This window comes from Aegilops tauschii, chromosome 6, assembly GCF_002575655.3.
Source record: "Aegilops tauschii subsp. strangulata cultivar AL8/78 chromosome 6, Aet v6.0, whole genome shotgun sequence".
Taxonomy (NCBI): Eukaryota; Viridiplantae; Streptophyta; class Magnoliopsida; order Poales; family Poaceae; genus Aegilops; species Aegilops tauschii.
The window spans coordinates 299,799,332-299,813,208 of record NC_053040.3 but is presented as its reverse complement, the minus strand read 5'-3'; the positions used below and the strand labels follow the sequence as shown (position 1 = coordinate 299,813,208).

The 13,877-nt window shown below is 45.2% G+C and overlaps 2 protein-coding genes across 2 annotated transcripts; both read right to left on the bottom strand.

Moving 5' to 3' along the window:
• Nucleotides 1-1,025: 1,025 nt before the first annotated feature.
• On the bottom strand, nucleotides 1,026-3,866 carry LOC109753925 (pentatricopeptide repeat-containing protein At3g04130, mitochondrial). Its single transcript, XM_020312845.4, has 2 exons — nucleotides 3,480-3,866; nucleotides 1,026-2,801 (listed from the first exon to the last, which is right to left on the bottom strand). Exon 2 carries the CDS (start codon nucleotides 2,569-2,571, stop codon nucleotides 1,069-1,071), a length of 1,503 nt encoding a protein of 500 aa, XP_020168434.1. The 5' UTR covers nucleotides 2,572-2,801; nucleotides 3,480-3,866; the 3' UTR covers nucleotides 1,026-1,068.
• Nucleotides 3,867-7,373: 3,507 nt separating this feature from the next.
• On the bottom strand, nucleotides 7,374-10,537 carry LOC109753918 (glyceraldehyde-3-phosphate dehydrogenase 2, cytosolic). The gene is made up of 12 exons (XM_020312837.4): nucleotides 10,137-10,537; nucleotides 9,999-10,022; nucleotides 9,802-9,902; nucleotides 9,161-9,276; nucleotides 8,979-9,078; nucleotides 8,744-8,890; nucleotides 8,603-8,663; nucleotides 8,416-8,513; nucleotides 8,158-8,300; nucleotides 7,950-8,033; nucleotides 7,743-7,832; nucleotides 7,374-7,653 (listed from the first exon to the last, which is right to left on the bottom strand). The coding sequence occupies exons 1-12, from the start codon at nucleotides 10,138-10,140 to the stop codon at nucleotides 7,608-7,610; spliced, it is 1,014 nt and encodes a 337-aa protein (XP_020168426.1). The 5' UTR covers nucleotides 10,141-10,537; the 3' UTR covers nucleotides 7,374-7,607.
• Nucleotides 10,538-13,877: the final 3,340 nt, after the last annotated feature.

The following is a 13,877-nucleotide window of genomic DNA, read 5'->3' as shown; positions in this document are numbered from 1 at the left end:
CTTTTCAGACATTGTAATATAAACTACATACGGATGTATATAGACACATTTTAGAGTGTAGGTTCATTCATTTTACTCTGTATGTCGTCACTTATTGGAATCTCTAAAAAGATTTATATTTAGGAACTGAGGGAGAGGGAGTAGATGACACCCCACATGCGACATGGCAGGTGACCAACGCACACGTCAGCTCGGTTGCCCGATCCTGATCTTTTACCCTATAACTAGCAAAATGCCCGTGCATTGCACGGAACATTAAGATGTTTTCTTGACAATTTTTTCTTCCTTTTTCTTGTATTTTTTGAATTGATGGCCCATATGCTAAAAAATATGTAGATTTTTATTTTTCAATCTTTTGAGTTACTAGCAAAATGCCCGTGCATTGCACGGAACATCAAGATATTTTCTTTGCACAAAACACCTGTTATGATTGACACATGCGGGAGTAATCCCATGTGTAAAAACGAATGATATCTCGAGAAAAATGAGAGATAAGGTGAGGAGGAGTGGGGCGTGGTGATGATTGGTGGTCGGAGTGTGGCATGGGGATGGACGACACCGGCAACGACCATCATGCCAGATTATTCAAAGGCTTTCTTTTTTAATTGCTCAACAATGAGGTTGTGGGAGATAAAGATAAACGAGGGAAGGCCTTATCTGCAAATGTGGAGAGAGGTGCGGTATCTTTTTGCAAAATTATCATAATTTGCTTTATATCCGTCAAATATAGATCAGACGGTCTATATTGTAAGATGGCAGACACGCCATCATCACCAACTCGGTTTTTTATAAGAGTAGAGATACTCGGAGAACGATCAAGATTAAACCTGTGGTTTTATATGCTGATAAATATGCTGATAAGTGACGACATACCAATGCACAGGGATTAATGTTTGCTTTGTCAAGTGAGGAACTCAATTATAGTGTGTGGTATATCGTATAATTGGCACAAATGTTTTAAAGCATTACCTCATTAGTTGTCAAAGTAATGTCAAAAAAAAGTAATGCCAAATGACGCTATCAGCTGACCACTAGAAAATCAATCATATAGGAATATAATTCATCCAATTAAACAGAAATACCAAAACAAGTCATGTAATTTCGAATTCTTTCGACACAACCCTCCATGTTTTTCCTTTGTGCTTCATCCAAAAGCAACTCCCATGTTTTATACCTAGGCACTATCTCACTACCAACCATCTCTTCAAACAGTTGATATGCCCAGTCAGTCTCACCCACCCTACAAAGACCATGGATCAGAAGACTGTATGTATCCACATCTAAACATAGACTTTGTTTATTGATCAGCTCATTCAACAAGTTCCGAATGGAATCAGCTTGGCCTCTTCTACTTAAAAACAGTCTGAGAAGTGGCCGATATGTCTGAAGATCAGGCTTACAAGAGTGCGCCTCCATTTCTTTCAGCACATTGAGAGCATCTTCATCTCGGTCTTTCTGGCAAAAGATTGATATCATGGTGTTATAGGTAGCCAAACTACGGGGCACGCCATTCATTGGCATCTCCACTTGAAATACCTGGGAAGCTTCAGACAGATAGCCCGCATTACCAAGCACGTTAATCAAGGAATTGTAGAACAATGTATCAGGCTTACAGCCAGAGGACTTCATTCTATGAGATACACTCAGAGCTTCTTCGAACATATGGCATTTTGACAGTGAGGTCATGATCATAGTGTAAGTAATGACGTTTGGATGGCAGCCTTCAGAACACATCCAATCAAGAATTTCATAGACCATCCTAAAATTGTGTTGCTTGCAGTAAGCTTCAAGGACAGCAGTGTAGGTGATAACTGAAGGCGCAAACCCCCGGGCTTTCATTTCCTCAATTGTCCACTTTGCCTCCTCGATTCTACGTGCACTGCACCAGCCATGGACGAAAATGTTGAATGTGTATGCATCAGGCTGAATGTGCGGACTGAGCACGAGAAAGACCTTGCGTGCTACTTCAACCTTCTTTTCTTTGCAAAGTGCATCAAGCAGAACGTTCATAGTCTCTGTATTCCTCTCCAGCCCCATGTCCTCCAGCTTATCGAACAACATGACAGCATCCTTCCATCTCCTTGCACCTGCCAGCCTCCTGATGCTCTTCGCAGCTGTCTCGACAGTCACAAGGCCTCTGCAGTGCATGTCAGACAATAGATCCCACATCCGGTCAATCTGCCTCATCTTCCCAAGCAAGTCGATCATCCGACTACAAGCATATGCCGTGTGCTTGTAATTGCCACTCAACTGTGCCCACTGAAAAAGACCAAAAGCAGATTTCCAGTCATCCCCAAACTTACACAACAAGCTGTCCACAGTGTTACTTGTAAGCTGAATTCCCGGACAGTCAACCCCAAGGGACTGAACCAAATCCTGCACATTTCCATTGCGTGCCTTCAAAAGAGAACTCCTGATCTGCGCTGCTGGCGCTTCCTCCTCCTTCGTGAGGTCAATACTGTTAAGATCTCGATTCGAGTGTGTAACTGATGATAACGATAATCTACAAGGAAGGAGTAATTGCAGGGCTCTCTTAGCACCGTGGCGGCGCCAGAGACTCAGCTGAGACATCCGGTGGTAGGACTAGAAATTAGCCAGCCTGGGTGCTGAATATCACAGTCGCTAAATAATAATAGCTAACAGCAGCAAGATGAAACCATAACCAATTGCAGATACTTCCTTGAGTTCCTTCTAGTATCACCCATGTATTGCCAAAGCCCGGAATCTACCAACCATGGCAAGAGCCAGCTCAACACAGAGTCTCTTCTGATTGGTGCTAATGGCTCTGGTTCCTACATTCCCTAGTAAAAACCAAATGATACAAGATGATATATATTAGTTCTAGTAGTCAATGTGTTTGGTTTAGTGATCAGTACAGGTCAGCAGCAGCCAAGACAAGACAAAATATAGGTGGAGCTCATAGACCAAAGCAAACTTGACTGTGGCGGAACTAAACAAGATTGTCTGGGGCCAGTGGCGAATCCAGGAAGAAAATGTAGGGTGGACTCAAATTTAGCAGTGAGAAAACTAAACGCCTTTCGAAAAAAATACTCATTATCTCTGGATCCTGTCTTCCAAATTACTACTAGGTACATGTAATATTTACTGGAATATTTCTGGATTTTTCTCAAAAAATATCAAATTTGAATCTTTTTAGCACATGTAGTTAAGGGAAGGGGATCTAAATCCTTAACTGGGACAGCTTTAGGTTCAACAAGAGGAGTGCTTGAACTACTTGCATGATCATATTCGTGCTCTTCATTTTTATAGATCGGCAAATAAGTTGTATTGGATACCACATCAATTAACAGCAGCTAACAGCACGTGAATTGTATTACATCTGTACCGAAATACTTGTAGTTGAGGAAAACTAATAAAAGTTTCCCCAGCAACAAGTATTGTGGTACAGAGGGAGTAGTAATTAACTAACAGTACATGAACTGGCTTAGCAAAATATTGAGGATTTGACTGACATGTACCTTGATTTTGCTGGATGCCGCTAGGTCGTGGGCGGTGTGCCCGTGGCTCCTGGATCCTGGTGCGGGAGCCGGCTGCTGCTTCGTAATCCCGACGCTAGGCGGCTAGGGTCCGCCGCTCAACAGCCGCTGCTGCTTGTCGTTGGCGCGCGGGGCGTGGATGATGCTTGCCGTGGGCCACAGGGCACGGGCTGCTGCTTGCCGCCGGAAAAGCCAACCACTGTCGCCGGCTCGCCGGGCGCCGGCTGCTGGTTGCCCCGCGTCCGCTCGTCGCTAGCTAGGGTTAGAGGCTCGAGCCCAGCGTTCGCTGCTCGCTAATGGCGGCTGTTCGTGTTGGAGTTGGACGAAACAGATCGTGCTGGCAAAGTGCATGGGCTGTGGGCTGCGGAGGTGGCTAATGGGCTGGAGTAAGATTGATAGAATTATAAAATTGGTCTGTTGGATGACACGCTTCAGCCTCTTCTTAAGCCGTGGGCGAGTGCTCGTTCGGGAGCCCCATAAGGGTCATCTAGGATAGGCTGAGAGAGCGTCACTTTACACGCTCTCATCCGCCGCTACGTATAGCGTTCTGGGCGCTTCCTCCGATTTTATTTTATTTTGTTTTTTTCATGTGTTTTTGGCTTTTTTGATTTTTTTTCTTTTCGATTTTTCACCGATCTTTCTTAACTTTTGGATAAAATAAATAAATTTATTTTGCGCAAAAAAATGTGTTTTGTTTGCTTCCGCTAGAGACACGGTTTTGTGGATTTGCTTTCGCGAGAGGCACAATCATGCCTCTCGGAAACGAAAAAGATGTGTTTTCTTTTCGTTTCCTTCCGCAAAAGGCACGGCCAAATCTCTCGGAAACGGAAAAAAATATGTTTTTTTTTATTTTTCTTTCGCGAGAGGCACGGATTTGCTTCCGTGAGAGGTATGGTTTTGCTTCCGCGAGAGGCACCACAAAAACAAATGTGTTTTCTTTTTTTCCTTCCACAAGAAGCACGGATTTGCTTCTCATGAAGGCACGGTTTTGCTTCCATGAGAGGCATAGTCGTGCCTCTTGTCGAAAAGGGAAAAAAACATGCTCCCGGTTCGGTTTCCTTGTCCCTTTTTTTGTGGAAAAAGAATATTCGTCAAAACCTATCAACATGGGATCTAGTTTTGAAGATCTCGACGTAAGGAATCCAACAGTGAAAGGTTCAAGATTTGGACGCATGATTTAAGACATTTTGAATAAACAGATCTACGAAAAAGATAATACTTCCAGGTTGCGACAAGTGCCGCGAGGTAAGCCATGCATCCTCTCCATTCCCCCTCTTTTCTTGTTTATACAAAACCCATGTTTTCATTTCCAGTTTGTATGAACCCCACGTTAGTGAGATGCAATTTTGCACGTCTGCACTCTACAGATCTACTATCAACACTACTGTGTTATATTTCCGTTTATTGTATTGTACTCGAAACTTCGTATCTTCAACTTCATGTTTTAGATGTTAACTAATAAACAAAAGATTGGTATGATTCGTCCATGTATGAGTCAAATCTCCAATTGTTGAGTTGCAACCTTAAAACTTTGTAAGTGTTGAGTCGCATTAAAACTAGTGACATTAATTTGATCTGTTCAAAGTTTGAAGTTTGAACAAGCACCTTCATGGTTTGGCACCGACACTTTGAAGTTTGACGTCTAATGGGGTATCATGCAGTTAGTTCTCTTCCCAAGCTTAAAAGTTCTACTCTCTCATATCCATATTACTTGTCACTTAAACGGATGTATCTGAACATATTTTAATGCTAGATACATTCATTTGAGCAAGAAGTAATATGGACCGGAGGAAGTAGTATGTTTTTTTATCAACAAAATTTCTAGTTTGGTTTTCTTTTTTGAGCAAATCTAGTTTGATACAGTGGAGTATAAATTTTGCTTTGTCTTTCGCCCCCAGTCGGTGAGCCCCGTAAGTAGGCTTCAAGCGAAATAACTAATTAAGAAGCACTCTTTACAAGTCCACTCCCACATCTTCAGGTAGCGACAAGTGACGTCCAGTATGTCTCGCTACAGGTTGCCTCCTTGGTTGTCGAAGTCGCGGTCGGTACCGGGATTGGAGGAGACACATTGTAAGCAGAGAGCTGAGAAGCGGGGAGCACGGCGACACATGTCTTTGTGGGGGCACACAAGTGTTGTATGGGTGGGCGCGACCTGGTTGGGCGCGGGGATATGCACAAGCTAGTAGCCTTAGGATGGACTACTAGTGGGTCGAATGCACATCTAGTTGGGGCCATGATGGCTGAGAATAGTGTTTTGGCTTGTATTAAGAAAATATTTATTGTGTAGGTTGTGTCGAATTTGTTATAGTTTTAGGAGGGGCGCCCCAAATCAGCCGCTTCCATGACCGTTCGATTATGACACATCGACCGTCCACTTCACAACGCATAGTATCAGCAACAACCCTGATGCTAGGCAGCACCTCCAGCAACAGTTTATGTTGTGAGCGGCATCATCGTTTTGCCCCCGCACTCGCAAACGGGACAAACAGAATGATCGTCGTTGTTGCAACATCGCTTCCCTCCTTGTTCCGTCCTCCACTCATTTTTCGCATTGTGCGGCCTCTCCTCCATGCTCGAGTGATTGCAACATCGTGGGCATCATCTTCGTGGGCTTGCATCAAACGTTGTCGTTCTCGAAGCATTAAGGTGGGTGTCGTCAGCCATGTTGCAACGCAACATCACTGCTTCTCCATTAGGTGCAGGTTGGTGGTGCCGCTCACCTTTGGTAATCAACAATATGTCGGTCGCCTTGTAGCAGCACGCATATGTCGCCTTGCAGCAGTGCAACTGCCGATTTGCAGCATCGGTGGCGCCCCCTTGCAATCGTTTCGGTCTTCCACGACACACCGACGGCTGCCTCCCTCGAAGCAGCTCTCAGCCGGCCTGCAACATCTAGCACCATCCCTTGTTGCTTTGTAGCATTAGTGAGTTTGCAACATCCGCCACTATAGCCCCTGTAGCATTTGTTGACACTTGGAGTATCCACCGTCAACGCTCACAACATCGACGGATGTCATGCAGCCGCCCATGCCCACTTGCAACAGCGAAGACGACCATGGTTTACCTTGCGGCACAGATACGGAGTGCCATGGTGAGAGGAGAGAATGTGGGAGAGGAGAGAAAATAAGAGGAATGAGAGGAAGTTCGTTGCACTAATCTGGGGTTAGAGTTGAACATGTGGTCAGGATTATTGTTAAAGAAAAGTGTGTGTCTGATGGACGAGGCGGTTGATCGCTCCTTCCGATCAGTTAGTCGAAATAGATCCTTTCCCATAGTTTTTTTTTATCCTCAACATAGTTTTAGCCTTTTTTCTTTGATATATAATTCTTTAAGGAAACAATTGTTCCATGAGATAACGGAGATCCAACATGTTTATTAAGAGAAAGCAAATGATTTACGCTAATTCTAGAGAGTGCATGATTCGCCATGGGGTCTTCTAGCGTGACCCTTTATGCATTACTAGTGGTTGGGGCCGTCATTGCGGGCTGCTTAAGAAAAAGCTATACGCACCTCATCATCGTGTCAAAATTTTAAAAAAGTATTCTCACGTCACATGGGCATCACAACCATCTTAAAAAGAAAAAGAAAAGACTTAGAAAAACTTCTATCAAAAAAAGTCTCTCTACCATTTAAAAAAACTCTAAAACATACTCTCATCATGACCAACCAGCATGCGCCACATGGCATAGCTATGCCATGTGCATAAGAGCGTGATTTATAGATATGACCTAGTAATTTAGAGATACATTTCTTTAGTTATTAGTCCATTGCAGATTTGTCCTGCTGCTTCCTAACATACAAGGAGCATAAATCTCATTCCTTCAGCAAACGCGTGGAAAGACAACATAACCATAAGATAACTTTGCAATCGCAAGAGAACGAAACGACATGTGATTGATAACCCAAGAAGATGAGTGAAAATGACTCATGATTTAGTTCAAGCAAGTACATAATACCACCAAAATGTGAGCCGCTAAGCCCAACCAACCATCAGGATACATCCAATAAAAGGTTTTTAGCTGACATAATTCCATACAAAAATTTATTCTCAGAAGAAGAGGCTTTGAACACTCCTCTGGGGCAAACCACTCTCCCCTGTATGCCTCTCATTTACTTGGTGCTGTGCATGTGACGGATGAGGTCGACCACGCGGGTGCTGCAAGCAGAGAAATTTGAGGATTCAGCAGTTGATTTCTGCATAGAAGTATAATCTTAACTGCAAGAGCCATAGAAGGTGCCACTGACCTGTATCCCCACTCGTTGTCGTACCAGGAGACAAGCTTGACAAAGTTGTCGTTCAGAGCAATCCCGGCCTTGGCATCGAAGATGCTGGACCTGTTATGGGTAAAGTGGCATCATTAGCCAAGTCAGATGAGTACTCACATAGGCAATCAAAATGCACCCATTAATAAAGAGTAGTAACATGGCCATTGTCAAAGCAATGGTAAACACCTGTTGTCACCCTGGAAGTCAGTGGAAACAAGGTCCTCATCAACGTAACCCAAAATGCCCTTGAGGTTTCCCTCAGACTCCTCCCTGTAAAATCAGATCAGTACACATCAATACTGCTCATAGGTGGTATGTGGCCCAAATACCAAAACCAGAAACCATATGCGCATCGAAGTAAAGGAAATTGTTCCTGGTTGGTAGCGTTACTCACTTGATAGCAGCCTTAATCTGATCATAGGTTGCTGGCTTCGCAAGTCTAACAGTCAGATCAACAACAGAAACATCAACAGTGGGAACACGGAAGGCCATTCCAGTCAACTTTCCGTTAAGCTCTGGGAGCACCTTGCCAACAGCCTGCAGGAAATCAAACAGTTACAATTAAATGGTAATCCATCGAACAGATTATTATATTAAGCTACAGTGTTCAATCAGATAACTGATGATATAATAGAAGGCCAGCTGAATATACCTTTGCGGCACCAGTGCTGCTTGGAATGATGTTGAAGCTGGCAGCCCTTCCACCTCTCCAGTCCTTGCTGGAAGGACCATCAACAGTCTTCTGGGTTGCTGTAAATTCAAATTTCAGCCACACATAAGCATACTAGTCAAAGATAGAATATAAAATGTTGAAGAAAAAACCCAGTGTAATGCATTACCAGTCATGGCATGAACTGTGGTCATCAAACCCTCAACAATGCCAAACCTGTCATTGATAACCTGAAAGAAACAAATTATCAGCATACCATTCCCAATATTGGCGGTTGGTTTGAGCAGCACAAAACAGCAATGATAAGCACCTTAGCAAGAGGAGCAAGGCAGTTAGTGGTGCAGCTAGCGTTGGAGACAATGTCGATGTCAGACTTGTATTCCTTCTCATTGACACCACAGACAAACATGGGAGCATCCTTGCTGGGAGCAGAAATGATGACCTTCTTGGCACCACCCTGAAAGTGGTGACACAGAAAACTAATTTAGTACAAATATACAAGAAAGGTTCAGGTACCATGAAATGGAAACTGTGAAAGAATGTACCTTAATGTGAGCTGCAGCCTTGTCCTTGTCAGTGAAAACACCGGTGGACTCAACAACGTACTCAGCACCAGCAGCAGCCCATGGGATCTCCTCAGGGTTCCTACATCAGGACATTTTATGATCAGCCTGTGTACTTTACATGGAAATCAGCTGCATGGCCACAAAAATGAACGGTAACAAACCTGCAGCCAAACACCGCAACCTCCTTCTCACCGAAGAGAAGGGTCTTGGAGTCCTTCACCTTAACTTCATGGTGCTTCCACTGTCCGTGGACAGTGTCATACTTGAACATGTAGGTCTGCAAGTTACAATCACATAATTCAGAACCATAATATGAACCAGAGACAATTAGTTGCCCTAGGCTTTAATTAATAAGTACAAACTGGCACAAAGCCTGCATGCGTCTTATTTAGTAAAATAAGAGACAGGCGTACAACAGTATACATCTATTTTTAAATACCACAATGGAACAATAGTCGCTGCGTGGAACAAATAGATTCCTCAAATCTGGAACTACAAAATTATTCTCCACTGGAAGTGAGGAATATAACGTATGCAAAAGGTACTTGAAAAGCAGATCTAAAAGTCGTTTCCCAAAACTGATGATACATACAGACATGTAGCGACATTCACTAGATTCATATACATCGCTATTTAATAGCAAAGCATCAGCGTGTAACGAGAAAAGCAAATCCAATCAGGTTTAGTACAGATCTAAGCTCACAATCCACAATCCATAAACTGGTGTCCCATGCACGAATCCACAACGACCCTACCATACAAACATACAGATCTCATGAGCGAGGAGAATCGAGAACGATACCATGTAGTCGGTGGTGATGAAGGGGTCGTTAACGGCGACGAGCTCGACATCGGGGCTCTGGAGCGCAACCCTGGCCACAAGCCTGCCGATCCGGCCGAAACCTGTAGCGCAAAGCAAAAATCCATCCATCAGAGAACGAACCCACGGAAGCAGCCAACAGAGAAGCAAACCAGATCAGATCGGGGGATCGAGCTCACCATTGATGCCGATCTTGATCGGAGCTGCGCAGACCACGGAAATCCAATCCAACAAAAGGAAGGGACAATAATCAGCCAAGGAACCAAAGAAATCCAAAAGGTACAACAGCTAGTAATTGCTCGGGGTGACGGGGTTACCCATGGGGAAGGAAATCTGGAGCTGCGACGGACGGAGGGAGGGTTGAGAACAGATCGAGGATCGGGACAGCTATTCGAGATTGCGATGCGATTAGCGAGGCCGGGGGAGGGTTTATATAACGGGGTTTCGTTGGGTGGCGGGGCCCGCGGGGCGGCGCGGGTTGCGGATCGCCTTCTGTTTCTCCGCTACCAGGAATGGGTGGGTGGCTGACGGGTGGGGCTGGGCGAGGAGCGGGGCGATGGTTTCAAGAAGGTTCCTGTGGGTGGGTGGGACGGGGCGAACGTTGGAGCCTTGGAAACCCTGGACCGCTGCTGGGTTTGGCTCCGATAATCACGAGAGAGAGGGAGCGGTGGTGGGGCATCCCTGCTTACTTCTCGTCCAAGAAGGTGAAACAACCGGCGCCTTGCCTTTTTTTTTTCGTTTCTTGGAAAACCCCAGCGCCTTACTTCTTGTGCAAGAAGATAAAACGACCGGCGGCGTGGGAGGCTTGGCGTGGTTAAAGCGGCCAACCGCCGGTTGCCACATACGTGGAATTTCAAAAATTTCCTATATATATTTACAAATGCCTTCTTTCTCATCAAAATAATAATAATAAGAAGAAATGCCTCCCACCAAATATATTTAAGACTATAAAATCTTCATTTTGGATACAATTTCTTATGACGTCGTTGCCGCAATGCACGAGGTCATTGTCGCAGATCTGGGCTAAGTTCTTCCCTCTCACTGACGAGCCCTGGCTTGCTTGGACCAGTTTGAGGGTGAGGCGGTGGAGCTTCTTCCCTTTGTCTCTCATCCGGCTATGAGTGTACCCTGCTCTTTGGCCTTACACAGAGCCAGAGAGCGGGGTACATGGCAAGTTCTTCGGCAAACCAAGTTCGATAGATAGAGAAAAGGGGAAAGGAGGAAGATGTGTGTGTGGGGGGTGAGGGGTTCTTTGCACGCCGGTGAATAACATTGGGGGAGGCGCCATCTTGATTTCATCGTCATTGCGTCGCAAGCGAAAAGCTAAACCTTGGGAAGTCGCGGCAAGGTTGCCCCCTTCGTCATTGATCTGGAGGTTGCGAGGAAGGTCGTCGATGTTGGGCGGCTCCTCCTGCCATTCGGGGTGAGCCCGAAGACCATTGTTGATGAGCTTCGTTCCTCGGTGTGGCGGTTGTAGGGAAATCCCACCATCCAATGGGTGGGCAGTGGCGAGTAGTGATTCTTCCTCAATTTTGCTATCAAGGACAATCGCTACTTTGTGCTAAAAGTGTAACTGTGGCACTTGAAACGGGGTGGCATCATATATGTTGCCCTCGACGACAAGGAAAGCCTGACCAACGTTGATCTTGGCGTCATCCCATATGGGCTTAGGTGTGTGGACTCCCATTTGAGCTCATGACGGTGGACATGAGCCGGGAAGAACAGATTGGCAAGGTGGTGGTGGTCTCCCATCGTAACAACGTCATCGTCTACAAGTTATTGCGCGTTAGAAACAATGTAGCCCCTTAGAAACAATGTAGCTTGCATGCGTTGCGTAGTCCTTGTGAGTTGCATTCCTTGTGAAAAGAGAAATTTCCACAATATTGTGAGTGTTGTGGCTTGGTATGTGACACTTCTGTGCGCTTTTGCGCCACGCTGAAGGACAAGCGGGAGCCCATCTACTCCAGCAATCTTCGGGTTGAAGCATATTGGAAGGAGAAGGGCTTGGCTCAGCGAGCTCTTAAATTCCTTGTCGGCGTTCTGGGAACCAGGGTGAAGGAAATATGCCCTAGAGGCAATAATATAGTTGTTATTTTATATTTCCTTATTCATGCTAGAATTGTATTGATCGAAAACCCAAATGCATGTGTGAATACATAGACAAACATTATGTCCCTAGTGAGTCTCTACTTGACTAGCTCGTTGATCAAAGATGGTTAAGGTTTCCTAACCATGGACATGAGTTGTCATTTGATAATGGGATCACATCATTAGGAGAATGATGTGATGGACATGACCCATCCGTTAGCTTAGCATATTGATTGTTCAGTTTTATTGCTATTGCTTTCTTCATGTCAAATACATATTCCTTCGACTATGAGATTATGCAACTCTCGGATACCGGAGGAATACCTTGTGTGCTATCAAACGTTACAACGTAACTGGGTGATTATAAAGATGCTCTACAGGTATCTCCGAAGGTGTTTGTTGGGTTGGCATAGATCGAAATTAGGATTTGTCACTCCGAGTATCGGAGAGGTATCTCTGGGCCCTCTCGGTAATGCACATCATAAGAAGCCTTGCAAGCAAAGTGACTAATGAGTTAGTTACAAGATGATGTATTACGAAACGAGTAAAGAGACTTGCCGGTAACAAGATTGAACTAGGTATGTGGATACCGACGATCGAATCTCGGGCAAGTAACATGCCGATGACAAAGGGAATAACGTATGTTGTAATAACGATTCGACCGGTAAAGATCTTCGTACAATATGTAGGAGCCAATATGAGCATCCAGGTTCCGCTATTGGTTATTGACTGGAGAGGTGTCTCGGTCATGTCTACATAGTTCTCGAACCCGTAGGGTCCGCACGTTTAACGTTTGATGACGATTTAGTATTATATGAGTTATGTGATTTGGTGACCGAATGTTGTTCGGAGTCCCAGATGAGATCACGGACATGACGAGGAGTCTCTAAATGGTTGAGAGGTAAAGATTGATATATAGGATGATAGTATTCGGACACCGGAAGTGTTCCTGAGTGTATCGGGTATTTATCGGAGTACCGGGGGTGTTACCGGAACCCCCGGGGGAAAGATTGGGTCATATGGGCCATAGGAGGGGAGCACACCAGCCCACAAGGGGTGGCGCCCCCCCCCCCCAAGGAAGGAGGCCAAGTGGGAGAAGGGAAAGAGTGAAGTTGGTCCCCCTTTCCTTCTCTCCTTCCTCTTCCCTTTCCCCCCTCCGGCAAAAAAGGAAGGGGGGAGGCCGAATTAGGGAGGACCCCAGGTAGGAATCCTCCTACTTGGGGCGCACCCTTGCTGCTCCCCTCCTCCTCCCACCTATATATATGTGGGGAGGGGGCGCCTAGAACACACAACATCAATTGTTAGCCGTGTGCGGTGCCCCCCTCCACAGTTTACACCCCCGATCATATTCTCGCGGTGCTTAGGCGAAGCCCTGCGCGGATAACTTCACCATCAACGTCACCATGCCGTCGTGTTGACGGAACTCATCTACTTCCTCGACACCTTGTTGGATCAAGAAGGCGAGGGACGTCATTGTGCTGAACGTGTGCAGAACTCGGAGGTGTCGTACGTTCGGTGCTTGATCGATCGGAGCTAGAAGAAGTTCGACTACATCAACCACGTTGTCAAACGCTTCCGCTTTCGGTCCATGAGGGTACGTAGACACACTCTCCCCTCTCATTGCTATGCATCTCCTAGATAGATCTTGCGTGAGCGTAGGATTTTTTTTGAAATTGCATGCTACGTTTCCCAACAGTGGCATCCAAGCCAAGTCTATGCGTAGATGATATGCACGAATAGAACACAAAGAGTTGTGGGCGGTGATCGTCGTACTGCTTACTGATGACCCACAAGTATAGGGGATCTATCGTAGTCCTTTTGATAAGTAAGAGTGTCGAACCCAACGAGGAGCAGAAGGAAATGATAAGCGGTTTTCAGCAAGGTATTCTCTGCAAGCACTGAAATTATAGGTAACAGATAGTTTTGTGATAAGATAATTTGTAACGAGCAACAAGTAACAAAAGTAAATA